This window comes from Patella vulgata, chromosome 4 (genome assembly GCF_932274485.2).
Source record: "Patella vulgata chromosome 4, xgPatVulg1.2, whole genome shotgun sequence".
NCBI classification, from domain to species: domain Eukaryota; kingdom Metazoa; phylum Mollusca; class Gastropoda; family Patellidae; genus Patella; species Patella vulgata.
This window is the reverse complement of record NC_065882.2, coordinates 14,347,673-14,362,469: the sequence shown is the minus strand read 5'-3', so window position 1 is coordinate 14,362,469 and position 14,797 is coordinate 14,347,673. Positions and strand designations below refer to the sequence as shown.

Below are 14,797 nucleotides of genomic sequence, written 5' to 3'. Positions count from 1 at the left end.
GGCGTCATAGCAGCTACCAAAACTCGACGTCCTTCCACCGATGCGGTATCACCAACCCTGTGCACGCCACTGCTTCATACCTCACAAAACATAGACACTATAGACTATCGAATGTTGAAAATCAAAACTGAAACAAATCGAAACACGATCGCCATTTAATAATTTGATTTAAAAATGGATAATCGAGACTTTGTTATCGTAAGAATGGTGCTTGACAATCGAGACTATTTTGTGAAACTTCAACCGCGAATAACATCGCTCAAAAAAAGGTAATTTGACTGAAATTTTCAATAGATTCATTTCTTATTATCTGTTTTTGAATTATTATGGCAAGAACAACCAGCTTTGTATTTAAATCTTACAGCATGTATCTTTAAAGAATGCAACTGGAAATATATATTATCTAACTTTTTTACATCAATTAAGTCAGTAATTAAAACCATTTATCAGAATTCCTTCTGCCAGGAATCTCATCAAGAACCAAGATACCTTTAATGCATTCTATCATTCCTAGTTCTGTGAAACTCAAACCATATTATCTCTAGCATTTTCCTACAGTTTTGTTATTTTTTGGGTGCGATTTGTATTTTTTTTCAACTAAAGTGTTATTTTTATACTAGTAGTTGAAGGGTCGTTAATAATGAAGCGATCTGAAATTCTCTACAAAATAATAGAGAGAGTACGATTTAAACAGAGAGAGAGAGAGAGAGAGCGAGAGAGAGAGAGAAAGAGAGAGAATTTGTGCATTGGGAGAAAACCAAAACCGTAGGGCAACCGACCCACTCCTTGTCACGTTTACGTTTAGGCTCGAAACCAGAGAGAGGTGGGATTTACATACGTTATGTCGTTATTTCATGACATTAATTCTCTAGTCGACAATTAATAAGAGCCTATAGCGGGGTTAGTGCTAAACTTTTCGTCATAGGTCATTTGTAAACAGGACTCGGGCTAATCCCAACCCTTACCCCAGCCCTGGACCTAGTCCCAATGCTTACCCTGTAAAGAACCCTCACCTCCCGATAACCCTAACCTACAATCTCGCCAACAATCACGTGCCCTAGCCTTATTTACATCTCAGTGACCTTGACAAAAATTTAGCTGGCCTTTACAAATAGATTTAGACCCTATAGCGGTGGGAAGAAATCGGAGAAATCCCGCGAGGAATAGTAAAAAAATCATTTATCCTGGTCTGAACAAGTTTGGGATCGTAACCACACCCACCTGACTCAATGTCAGACCTTCTGATATAAAGCGTCTCTGATTCGACGCTGGCGCTAAGTCACACAGAATCATAAACCACGTGGTTAACAAACTCCAAAGGGCTAATATCTCTTTCAGGATTCATATAGATTGGGTGAAATTGATATTGGATAAAATTATTTCGCCGTAAAACATCTTAACTCTGATTTGGACCATATTCCTGAAGCAATAACGCCAGCGAGTTTTACAACATCTAGTACTGAGTTATAGGGAGATCAAACCTTCTATTGATGATGGATCTGGAAGCTCCATAGAGTATTCCATTTGGTGATGATTAGACGGGTCATTAATCATGCACTTGGTAATTTGAGGTTTTTTGTACAGATGTAATTAATCAAACCCAAGATCAAACAAATAATGCAGAAGGTCAAAGTGAAAGTCATCTTGAGCTGGAGAGGTAGGGTGGAAATAAAAGATTTATTGAAATTTGGCAGAATTATCGCTGCCCGGGCAAAATTGTCTTCACTAACATTGTATGTGTGGTCATAGTAAGGGACATTTTAGTTAGTCTGAATACCATTCTTAATGTTGCCATTTATTTCCTCTTTCAACTACATATTCGGAGAGAGGGGTTGGATATCCTAGTGGTTAACGCATGCGGGTGAAATCACAAGGTCTGCCATTGAGTCAAGTGGCGTGGTTTCGATTCCCCGCTTGATAGTGCCAAGGAGTAGGATTGCCTGCCCAACCTCGTGCGCAATCGAAATTTTGAAATAAAATTGAACCATATATTATATGTTAGTCCCGAAATGACATAGTTTGTGCCGAGAGGACGTTACCCCCCTCTCTCTCTCCCTCCCCTCTCCCTCCCCTCTCCCCCCTCTCTCTCTCTCATATCCTAATCGAGTTATTTATTCGTTGTATAAATGGCCGAAATGACAGCGAAAATAACCACGTGTTAGTCTCAAGATGTACTCTCACAATTCGTACAATAATGGCGGAACAAAGTTCACACATTGTTTAAACTTAAGACAAATTCCTCTCCTAGCACATGGTATATGACCGTCTTCATTACACCAGTTGGTATATGACCGTCTTCATTACACCAGTTGGTATATGACCGTCTTCATTACACCAGTTGGTATATGACCGTCTTCATTACACCAGTTGGTATATGACCGTCTTCATTACACCAGTTGGGGCAGAAAAATAGGATGTTAAACCTCCCATTTCAATTCATTTCCGGGCGACCACTGATTCAGGATTCACACAGAAATTACACGATATCGTTAATGGTTTCAAATTAGACGGTGGCTTACTAATTATTAATGAATGTAGAGTTAATATTCTGGGGTTTTTTTTTTCAATAACACAGAAAATTGCCAAGTGTTAATCCTTAAATACATCCTCAATTTGACCACTGGTCCGGGATTCACACAGAAATTACATGACAACGCTAATGGCTTCAAATTAAGAACGAAAGCGAACAAATATTGGATGTAGACGTATTTCCTTTGATGATAACACGTGCGATGTTAATGGAAGGTAATTGTCACTTTAAACGATTTACTATGGCGGTGTTTATCAGCCGAGCTGTTAAATATACGATAATTGTCAAGGATAATGCCCCTTTAAATTTATTTACCGTACACTAGAACAAGCCAGGTCGATCTTTACTGTTATTTTATCACAATGGGGCGACTCGTGGCTGCTCTTCTAGGTTATTGTATCTGGCCGTAGCCATGCCAAAATGATTATAAATGAAATGAACTGAATTGAAATTGGGTTTAACGTGCTAGCTTGCGGAACGAAATGGTGGTTTGGGGATGCCAGTGGCGACTCGTGGCTGCATTTCATGTTTATTGTAATGCCAAGCTTCCATTATAAATGACATGAAATGAAATGAAATGAAATGGGGTTTAACGTCCTACTGTTCTGTCCCTAAACTGGGCTAATGAAGACGGGACCTCGGTTTTTCGTCCCATCCGAACGACTAGACAGCTGTCCTTGCCAGGCCCTTCGTCCTGCATCATTGACAAGGGAAACCACGTCGGAAAATCCCGATGAACTTTTTCAGCCAATGCAGGGATCGAACACGCGACCTCCAGGATAGCGAGCCAGCGTGTCACCCACTTAGCCACGTGATCCCCGACATGAAATGAAAATGAAATGAGGTTTAACGTCCCACTATTCTGTACCAAATAGATTTGTATATCGCTAAGATTCACGTATAGGACTCACACTGCAGCAATGTGTAAATGAAAGACATTCTCAATATGTCAAGAAAGAGGAAATATACTTTTTGATACACACCGGGTATCCGCGCTGCTGTGTGCTATGAGGGAGATTTTGCCCATATAGTGGCGTAACCGTCTACTCTTTATCGAATTCTAACACGGTCCTCGGTTCCTCGCCTCAGACCATCCGAACGACTAGACGCTTGCACTTGCTTGAAAAACGAAATGAATTGGGGTTTAACGTCCTTATGAAGAGAGGAATACACCATGAAGTGTGCTATGAGAAAATTTTTTGTTTTGCCTGGACAGCGGTGCTACATTTCGGATTCCAACTATCAAGGGTTTTATACGTACATGTCAATCATTCGTTCCATCCGAACGATCATTTGTTTTTCCCTGCAAGACCCTCCGTCATACACCACTGACAAGGGGGAACTACGCCGGAACATATCAAACACGGTACACCCCCCCCCCCCCCGGTTAGCGAGCCAACGTCTTACTGAGACAGTAAATATACGTGCCAATCTAACACTACAATCCAAAATTTCGAAATGAAACAAGCGGTTAGTTCATAAATCACGAGAATTCTGTCACTGTCTTGTCGTGGGGATGGAGCACTAGAATGTTTCGGGTTCGAAACATAACGTCGGCAAGAATAAGTGTTTAGTCCTTCGGTTTGAAACATAAATCGAGAACCAATGCTCTCTTTAGTAGCGATTCGAAGGAAAATATACATACTCCCTCTTGCATTACATAGTTAGTAGCACGTTAAACCCTATTTCATTTTATATCATATCTTTAGGGAAAGGTGTAACCGTATTCCTTTAAACTGTCAACGCTAGTCTACTGTAAGAGAGGGTGTTTATTATAGTGACAATGCGTTTGTCGAACTCTGACTCTCGGTACTAAGTCTGTGTTCTACGTATTATGTATAACTGGGCCGCTTCTACTCCAAATCTATACAAGCAACCGCCTTAACGTTCTAGCTCGACGCGGCAAGCATTCAACTATAGCGTCTTTCACACTTTTTACGAGAAAAATTCGGTTATTTTGTAAATGTGTTAGAATACTCCCAGTTCAACAAGACTGTATCACCATTGTTGTCAGTCAGTACCGAACAACGCGCGGAGACAGGCCAGTTCGCAACGTGTATTCAGAAAATATTTCAATAATTTCTATTTTAATATAATATGAATATCTCAACCAAACATATGACGGCTTTATCTTTCTAACATGTATGAAGTTTTCTATTTAAAAAGAATTACAAAAAATAAAAACCCGTTCAAAATATAGCTTATGGAATGAATCTTGAAACTAAACAAAAATGTCAAGATTCCTGTCAACAGTTTTCATTTTAAAAGAATATGTTTTGAAATTCCTTGACATTTGAACGACTTATTAAAGAAAGATGTTAAAAGTGTGATTGTGGTGAGAATAAAAGCCGATAAGGAAAGAACGGCATATTTTCTGGATTCAGACAGAAACGAGCGCTATCGAAGAATTACACGCGATAAAAGGAATTGATATTAGCACCGCGTGCTCCAGGAATTCTCCGCACGTGGAAACCCAAAGACTAGCAGGAGGAGAAAAGAATTAAAATGTAACTAAAAAGGAATATTTTGGTGATGTATAAATTATAGTGTCGAGTTTTAGGAATGGTATGCAAAGTGGCGGAAAGCAGGTTAAAGTTTGTACAAGTGGTTGCCATGTTTACCCGGAACAATTTTTCCGGAACCTGGCTCGCGACTTAACACAGTTGGGGGTTAATGTTTAGTCTGAATTGTGTAAGTAGGTAAAGGTGACGACATTAACGTCAAGCGGATGAAATAATAAAAAACATTATAACGATTGAGTGATCCGTGGGAAGAATAACAAGCCATATGGAAAAAACAATCGAAACAAAAGGAATAATTGTTTAATACGACCTTTGACCTAAAATATGGAATTGATTGTTTGAACCCAACTGGAAACATGTGTGTTTGTAAATTCGGGTGTCATATTTTTTATGGACTACACATTAATCGCTGACGTGTAAATGCGTTAAAGAGCTCGGGAATTCGTGTTTCTTGAATGGAATTCTCTGTAAATGGTTGTTACAACTTTTGAGTAGCGTACAAGAAATCAAGGAAAAGCCCGAGATTGGGAAATCTGTGTTACGAATGACTGGATACGATAACTTTTTATACCGAAAAACGAATTTATAAAATATTGCAAAACATTTTTAATGGACTTTCCACATACAGTAGATACACATATCGGTTATTCCATCGCTGGTTGTTCGCTATAGAGACGTGTCGGTTGTCGTGGTATTTCGATAATATTTTATACCGAAAAAAGACTTTAAAAGATATTGTAAAACGTTATAAATGGACTCTTTACACACGGTACGTACATATACCGGTTATTATATCGCCGGCTAGTTGTTATTATGAACTATAACTTTTACATATATATATAGATAGATGTATACCCGAATTCCATTGTAGCGCGTGGCGAATGTAAGCTCAAAGCAGACGTCACTTTTTTTCTATCATCTTTTGAATGTCAAATTGTTTTTTAAGCTGTAAGTAAAGATGACATATTTGTGTAGTTTAATTAATGGGAATTTAACTACTAGGATTTAAACGAGACAGAGTTGTGTTAAATTTGCCTGGTCATCAGTCTGGTTATCAAATGAATTGTGTTTATTATGAGTTTGAGACATGACATTCTTAGTGGATTTTGTTTAGTGTTTGTAGGTCTATTTCCAACAGGATTAAGTTAAATTCTGCTGGCCATTATTGTTTTGTTTTTTTCAAATGGATTTTGTTAATTTTGAGAGTTTAAAGGGTTTATATTTTTAGTTGAATTAGGGTTTATTTTTTCAGCTGGATTTGTAGTTGTTAGTGTTAAAGTGTTTGCCAGCCGGAATTAACAAGCGAAATATGTGATTGTGAATGCAGTTGTTAATCGGTGAATTTTGATGTTAATTGTTTCAAAGAAGGAATACATCATAATCTTAAATAAAATTGTCTATTTTCAAGCTTTCCATGATTTTGTTTTAGCGATAATCACTTGCAAGAATCTATCGCATCTTAACGATTAATCCCTTTCTTTGGAACCGCCCTTCCTTGCAAGTTTGTGACGTCAAGGACATCGATAAAAGACTGAAAGATTTGAATCGACAGTTGGAACTCACGACAATAAAGACAGGTTCAGTCTCTGTGATATTGGATCGACGATAGGAACTCACGACAATAAAGACGGGTTAATTTCTATGATACTGGATCGACAGTAGGAACTCACCACAATAAAGACAAGCGTACTTTCGATAAGATTGGATCGACGGAAGAAACTCACCACAATAAAAACAAGCTTACTTTCGATAAAATTGGATCGACGGTAGGAACTCGCAAGAATAAATGCAAACACAGTGTTCATGATATTGGATCGACGGTAGGAACTCACGACAATAAAGACACGCTTAGTCTCCACGATACTGGATCGACGCTAGGAACAAGCTTGGTCTTCATGATATTGGATGTAGAAAACAAACTCATTTAAAGGTCTGATCTTGCATTTTATGTCTTAAAATTAGATCACACGGATTTAAATTTAAATGCTATTTAATAGGAATAGTGGTTATTGAATCTCAGCAACAAGTCAGAAACAAATCAAGAATTTATTTTTAAATATTAAGTTGATTTCCTGTAAAACTATTGAATTACAAGTGGTGAGAATACGAGACAAATAGCACTGGAGTAGGAGGTTCACAAATAGTTCAACTATTCTTAAATCAAAACTATTTCAAAGACTTGGTAGAACCAAGTACTGTCAAATTGTGGATTTTTTTAAAACAAAACTATAGGTCATAGACTTTATAGAACCAAGGAATGATAAGTAATTGATTTTAAAACGAAACTTGCGATTGGGAACTATTTCAAAGACTTTGTAGAATCAAGGAATGATAAATAACGGATTTGAAAACGAAACTAGCGATTGAGGACAGGAATTAAAGGGGCTTCACCAGGAAAGTTGATTGTTTAGAAATATTAAACAATCCGGCTTCCGAAAGCAGTAATTTGTAGTGTTTGGAGATGTGTTTCACTGTATAAGGGAAAACGAAAGTAAAAACGATAAGGATAAAGGATAAGGATATTTCCTATAAAAGTGTTTAAAGACCATTTTTTTGCTAATTGAATCAAGATATAAAAGGGTACTCTCACCATGGCTTTAAGGTAAGCTTTTATTTTTTTGTCCGGAACAATTAGTCTATAGCTATAGCCTGGAATGAATTTTTGTACCCGGAACGCGGGTTCCATGCACTTGGCAAACGTTCTTTAAACAAAAGTCAGTTCGAGTACGATTGACATAAAACTTGGCATCTTTGTTCTTTGGACAATTGCACATTTGCTGTAATGACGTCATGGTCAGTTCCTGGTTAACATCTTGTATTTGAATTTGTTGATTGTAAAATTTTGTCCTAAGAAAAGCGGGACCGAACTACCATTGTACGTGTCGTCACCGCAGTCGCCGACATTAATCACAGCGGGATTCGAGCCCGGAGCATTCTATAGTTCACAGCCTTTGCCCTAAAGAATGCTAGTAACTGTCTGAAATGTGTTATTTTTGAATGAAAATGCATTGGGGATACATTTGGGGCTACAGCTTGTCGTCAGTTAATCTTTTAATACGAATTGTCTCTTTAGTGTTAGTTGGGAAATAGTTCTCCGCCCAGCAATATTAATAACCATGTCATGATCATACAGACAATAAAAATTAGACAAGTCTTAATTGGAATGCGTTGTCCGTCCAGGAATATTATAGATAATGACAAATTGTGTGTTAAACCCTATTTCTCGGCGAATTGTCCTATTAATGTTAGTTTGTTTTTTTTGGAACGCGTTATCCGCTGAAAATAAGGGCGTTAAACACTATTTCTAGACGAATTGTCTCTTTAGTATTAGTTAGGAATGCGTTATTCGTCCAGGAATATTATATATAAATAATGAACAATATGACGTTAAACCCTATTTCTAGACAAATTGTCTCTTTAGTATTAGTTAGGAATGCGTTGTTCGTCCAGGAATATTATATATAATGAACAGTATGACGTAAAAACCTATTTCTAGGCGAAATGTCCTTTTAGTGTTAGTGTTTTGGTATGCGTTATCCGTCCAGTAATATTATTAATAACAATATGATGATACAGACAGGATATAATATATATAGTATGATAATAATATATAGATAATAACATATGTAATAGTAATTGGTTGGTATATATATTGAGGTAAATACCGTATAATGGTAATTGTTTCAACATGTGTACAATTACTGACCATAGCTAGAATGACATCTTAATAGCCTTAATTACATGGTCCCGCGACGAGATGTCCAGGTGTCGCGCGATTGACTCCGTGCGTGATTCTCCTCGGTTCTATAAAGGCAGCACACCAATTAACCCCTACCCCAGCCTCTCTTTTATCAGGTTCTAGAACATGATTTTGAGGCAGAGTGGTAAAATAGCCATAGCAAAACGATTTCAACTTTGGAATAAGACATAAATATTTCTAAAACATTCTGGACGTATAATAAATATATTCGAGTGAAATCGCCGAAGTAGGAATTAAAATGTTGCTTAACCCGCTTCGTGACTGTTCCTATCTATAAAGTTGTTTCGTCGTGACTTGGCCTTCATGTATATCAGTGTTATAACCACTGCCAAACAAAATGATATTACTAAGATATGGCACACAAAACATGTAGCAAAAAACATTCTCTGACAATAGAATGTTGTCTACACAGCAGACCTTTTACGCATACCTGCCATCATTTCAGCCTTGAACGTCGACTTTAAAGGCTCTCTTTTGGCTGAACAGCTACCCACACTAACCAAGGTAATGTATCGTTAGCCCCTAAATGATGTACTGTCGATTGAAATGTTAATCTCTCTCTCTCCCTCTCTCTCTCTCTCTCTCATCCGATGGTCTTGAGAATATAGACTTGTCTGAATAGCAATTTCTAGAACATATGAAGACTTGCAATAGGCAGATTTAGCTCTCAATGAATATTTAAAAGGCTTAATTCTGATTGAACTATGGAAAAAGAAATCGCTTCTCCTGATCTTGCGAATGTACTGAATGCAGTTCGTCTATTTTCACTCTCTGTCTTTTAAACCATTTTGATTGACTTTTTGGCCTTTCGTAGTCGAATTTGAAAAATCTTTGACTTTTTTGAAGAAGAACAACAGCGAGAAGAAGAATAAAAAGTATCCGCCTGGGACCACTTCTTGATCAAAAAAAAGTCGAAATGGTCACGTTAACAAATGTTTCACAACTTCAACATATCCATGGGCTATAAGCTACATATCTGGAACAGAACTCGACAGTGTGATTTCTAATATATGCCTCTGTGACAGTTTATTTATGTTACTTTCTATATTGATGATAAATGTGTTTAACTTTAAACAATTGCTTCACATATTCATAAGTACACAATCGTTAACATGTCCATAATTTTGTTGTTTATTTATGATTACATTGTCACTTTGTAAAGTGCCCCTGAACATGTTATACGAACGGGCGCACTATAAATATGCTGTAATAATAATAATAATGTTAATAATACGTTATAAACCACGTATCTGTAATAGAAATAGTTAGTGTGTTTATGTCTTTGTGACAAAGATCTACCACGTTAAACAATACTTGTTTTACGACCTACATATTAAATTGACCCTGTGGTCTTTGATCTTTGAAGTTTGATCAAGGAAAACAAAAATCTAATTAAGAAATATTTTCTAGACTTGTACTTGTTTGTTGATATATGATACACGTGTTGCTTACATCAATGGCGAAATATTTCTTCATAGCCAGTCAAAACTCTCGTAACATGTCATTCACTTTCTCAGAACTGTTTTGGGGGTGGAATTTGAAACCAAATGGATAAATATAAGAATTGTGTCTGTATTAATAACCGTCTCTGAATGAGTGTTGGTGACAACGCTGGCGCAGGTCCCAGATTCGACCCCGGTGTTGGTCGTAAACGTTCCTTGGAGTGTTCTCCTTGTTAATGGACAGAAAACCACACTTTACACGTTAGAGTTCAGGTGAAAGAACACCTGACAGTTATACTTCGATGAAGAATAGGCGAAAATGTCGACGTTCAGACAAACCTCCCGCCATGGTGTTTGTCTGTCTTCATTGGCTCGGTTGGTGTAGGAAGACGGGACACGCTCACTGACCAGGAGGTCAAGCAGGATTCGATTTTCCTGGAGTTGGCCAAAACATTTCCTTGGGATTTCCCAGCCTAACGTTTCTTTGTCAGTGGTGCAGGTGGTTCCGGGTTCCATCCAGGTATTGGCCGGAAGTTCAACGAAAAGCGTCGACGTTGAGAAGGCACGAACAGCGTCTGGATGTTGAGAAGGAACGAAAAGCGTCTGGACGATGAGGAGGCACGAAAAGCGTCTGGACGTTGAGAAGGAACGAAACGCGCATAGACGTTGAAAAGGCACGAAAAGCGTCTGGACGTTGAGAATTCACAAAAGCTGAGTCCTACCCACGCTCTCACTAGCTTGCACGTAACAGAAACCATGCCAGTTAGAATTCGAATTCGAAGAATAGTAGGCGGAAATATCGTTGGCCGAGGGAAAGTAGAACGTTAAGCCCCATTCCATTTCAGTGATTCTAGAAAAAGTAAACATACCTAACCGTATAGAGAAAAATCTTTTGTAACAAGAATATAAAAACTTGCATTAAGTAATCAAAATATTGGAAAAGAAAGAATTATTACATGTTTATCTAATGAAACTGGCATGTTTGTTTTCGTTCTCGATAAAACCTAACTCAATGAAAAACCTAACTACTCCGGTTATCTGATTAAATAATAGATCTATCTTTCGTTTCTTTTCTTTGTTTTATTCTTCCGATGGCCACAGCGAAATTTTGAACTATAAAAAATGAAACGAAATAGGATCTGTTTTTTTTTAATCAGAGTGCTACGCCGTTAATGTGTGCGCGTTGTTTCAATAGGTCTGAAATGAGTCAGCTGGCGTGGTTTCCATTCCCCACTATACGTGACAAGCAGTAGGGCTGCCTTCCTAACCTCGCGAGTTTTCTCCGGCTTCCCACATTGCCAAAGACCCCTACGCGCAAGCCCCGAAATGACCTAGTGATTTTGAACGAATTGAAACACGATTGGCATAACTATAAATGGATAATCGGGACTTTGTGTATTATCGTAACAACGGTAGCAATGAAAATCGAGACTACGCAGTACGCTATTCTTCAAACAGTCGCACAGAATGAAGTAATTTGAAAGAAATTTTCAATATATGTATTTTTTTCGTTATCTATTTTTAAACTGTCTGAATGGTTAGCGTGCGCGCGCTGTATCATAAAGTCTGTCATTGAGTCGACTGGCGTGGTTTCGAATCCCCGGTTGTACGTGACAAGGAGTAGGGTCGCCTGTCCAACCTCGTGGGTTTTCTCCGGGTCCTCCGGTTTCCTCCCACTGCTAAAGACCCCTATGCGCAAGCGAATTATGTAAATAAAATTAAACCATATGTTAGTCCCGAAATGACCTAGTTGTGTCGAGTGGACGTTAAACCCCATTTCTCTCTTTCTCTCACATAATGCATCTTTAAGTAATCAGCAAATAGGAGAAGAGATGCAGGTTAAACATTTTATTTGTTTAGAGTTTTCGAATTCCACACTTGTGAATTAAATTACTAGTCAATTTATTACATCGTGAACAAATAATATACACCTGGTGAGGAGTGTATGTTAAAAATTACATTCATGCACCGAATGCATATACGTGTAATGATACACGCTGACTGCAAGACGCCTTGATGTGTGAATATTCGTTGAATATATTTATATACTTTTAGGAAACAAGAAATGTCGTTACACCGTTAAAAGGTCTGTCATTGAGACAGGTGGCGTGGTTTCGATCTCAAGCTTGTACGTGACAAAGATTCGCGTCGCCTTTCCACCCTCGGGGGTTTCTCCGGTTACCTCCCACCGCTAAAGGTCTCTGCGCACAAGCGAAATCTGGAAATAAAATTGTATCATATGTTAGTCCCGAAATGGCCTAGTTTGTGTCGAGTGGACGTTATATCTCTCTCTCTCTCTCTCTCTCTCTCTCTCTCTCTCTCTCTCAAACACGACTTATTGGTAAATTTAAATCAACATTGACGTTGTTATGTTACCGCGAAAAGATGGGTTTCTGATATACAATATTTAAGACAGTGTGAACATTTTAAAACCGGTATACGAATCGCGTGCCAGAATGCTTTCGAGCGCCATTTGTAATGAAGCGACTCGCAAGACGAGGCTAAACATGATAATATCCCACAGGAGAATCCTACCGGCGTAGACTGAAATAACCAGACGCCAAAGACTGCCATTCAATTTGGACACTTCGCGTATTTCACCGAACATAACTGATTAGAAATTACTATCAAAACAGAAACGATTGAATGTAAATCAGTTTATATGCATTCATATTACATTATTATATGCGTTGTGACCCATTTGTGTCTATTTCTAATAGGACGTTAAACCCCATTTCATTTCATTGCATTGTGTTGATGAAACCTTAACTGCTTTAAAAAACAATAGACATAGCGAGAAATTATATGAGAACTGATCGGGGTGCATCGGAAACTTTATAAAAATAATGTCCGCCTATATTGCCTTACAAAGTTATCTGTTTTAAAGACAATTTAACGATTCACAACAAGCTTAACATCTGTGTTTTGTTATTTTTGTAAAATATTTCATCTTAAGTACCAGTCTTCATTCCTTAAATTCATATTCATCATAATATTTCTGAAAGTCTGTAATAATGACACCCCCTTTAACTCCCCCTTCCTTGTCTGTCGCCAAGGAGATTGGGTGGCCGAATGGTTAACGCATGTGTGTTGCATCATATGGTCTGTCATTATGTAATTACGTGGCGTGGTTTCGATTCCCCGCTTATACGTGACAAGGAGTAGAGTCGCCTGTCCAACCTCGTGGGTTGCCACTGCTAAAAAAACCTACTCGCAAGCGAATTGTTGAAATAAATTGAACCATATGTTAGTTCCGAAATGACCTGGTTTGTGGTGAGTGGCCACTCTTTCTGGAATGAGGATCAACATTCTAATTTTCTGCACCAATCGTGATAAGGAGGATGGGCATACGCCTGTCAGTGTACTATGAGAATGATGAAAATTTTGCGCCTACTCTTCAAGGGTTCTTTTACGTGCACCTTTCCCGGTCCTACGCCTTACACCAGTGGCAAGGGCAAACCACGCTGGAAAATAACAAGAAACTTTCGTGACCAACACCGGGATCAAACACGTGACTTCCTGGGTAGTGATCCAGCATCTTAGCTACTGAGCCACCGTGGCTCTCAATGGGCCTAAAAAATCCTTTACTTGTTGGCCATTTTGGATAATTTAGAATAAGATGTTAATATATAATCTTAATTACACGTGTTGCCATGGTGATAATGATAATGTCGCTTTTCAAGTGATTCACAAATAAATATACATTTCAAATTGCTTATAGCGCATTTTCCCAAATTACATACACAACTTTGTCTCGGCATATTTCTACAATTGTGTTTTTGACTAATGAAAACCAGATTTATTTATATTTTAATTCAAGAGTTTAAGGAATGCGCTCATTATTACACATGTAATTTACATGTCCAGAAGCAGAGCAGACATGAATTACAGACATGTTTTGTTGAAAAGCAAAGATTATTATACCTTGCGTTATATTTAAATGATACGAATGCTTGCAGGCAGATATGGTAGAAACAGTACAAAATTACAATAGAATCAAATTCAAGCCCCCCCCCCCCTTCCGTTTTATTGAGACTTTTTTGGCCAGTGTTTGATGGTTTTCGAATTTAATACCCTCCAAAAAGTTTGGAAATGCACTGCTCAAACACTAGCAGGTAAAAACCTTAGACTGGAAGAAGAAAAAAAATGAAAGAAAGAAATATATTAACTAATATTAATTAAGTCAAAAAAAAGGCGAGTAAGATCTTATTTTAATTAAGTCAAAAGAACGGAAATTGAGATCTAGTTTTAATTAGACCAAAAGACAGGAAAGTAAGATCTAATTTTAATTAGACCAAAAGACAGGAAAGTAAGATCTAATTTTAATTAGACCAAAAGACAGGAAAGTAAAATCTAATTTTATTTCAGAAAAAAAATAGAGTTAAATGAAACGACAGGAAAGTAAGATCTAATTTTGTTCGAACAAAAGAAATTAAATGTCAATAGTTCAAAGGAAAGGAAAGTTATTTTAATTATGTCAAAAGAAAGGAGAGTAAGATCTAATTTAATATTAAAGATATATTATGGGAGATTCGATAACGAG

At 37.6% G+C, this 14,797-nt stretch overlaps 1 protein-coding gene across 1 annotated transcript in view; it reads left to right on the top strand.

Moving 5' to 3' along the window:
• Positions 1-4,829: 4,829 nt before the first annotated feature.
• LOC126817799 (papilin) overlaps positions 4,830-14,797 on the top strand; it is a 72,422-nt gene continuing 62,454 nt past the window's right edge. Inside the window, exon 1 of the mRNA XM_056100191.1 lies at positions 4,830-7,654. Within this exon, the coding sequence (XP_055956166.1) occupies positions 7,644-7,654 (11 nt within the window). The 5' untranslated portion in view covers positions 4,830-7,643. The remainder of the gene's footprint in view (positions 7,655-14,797) is intronic.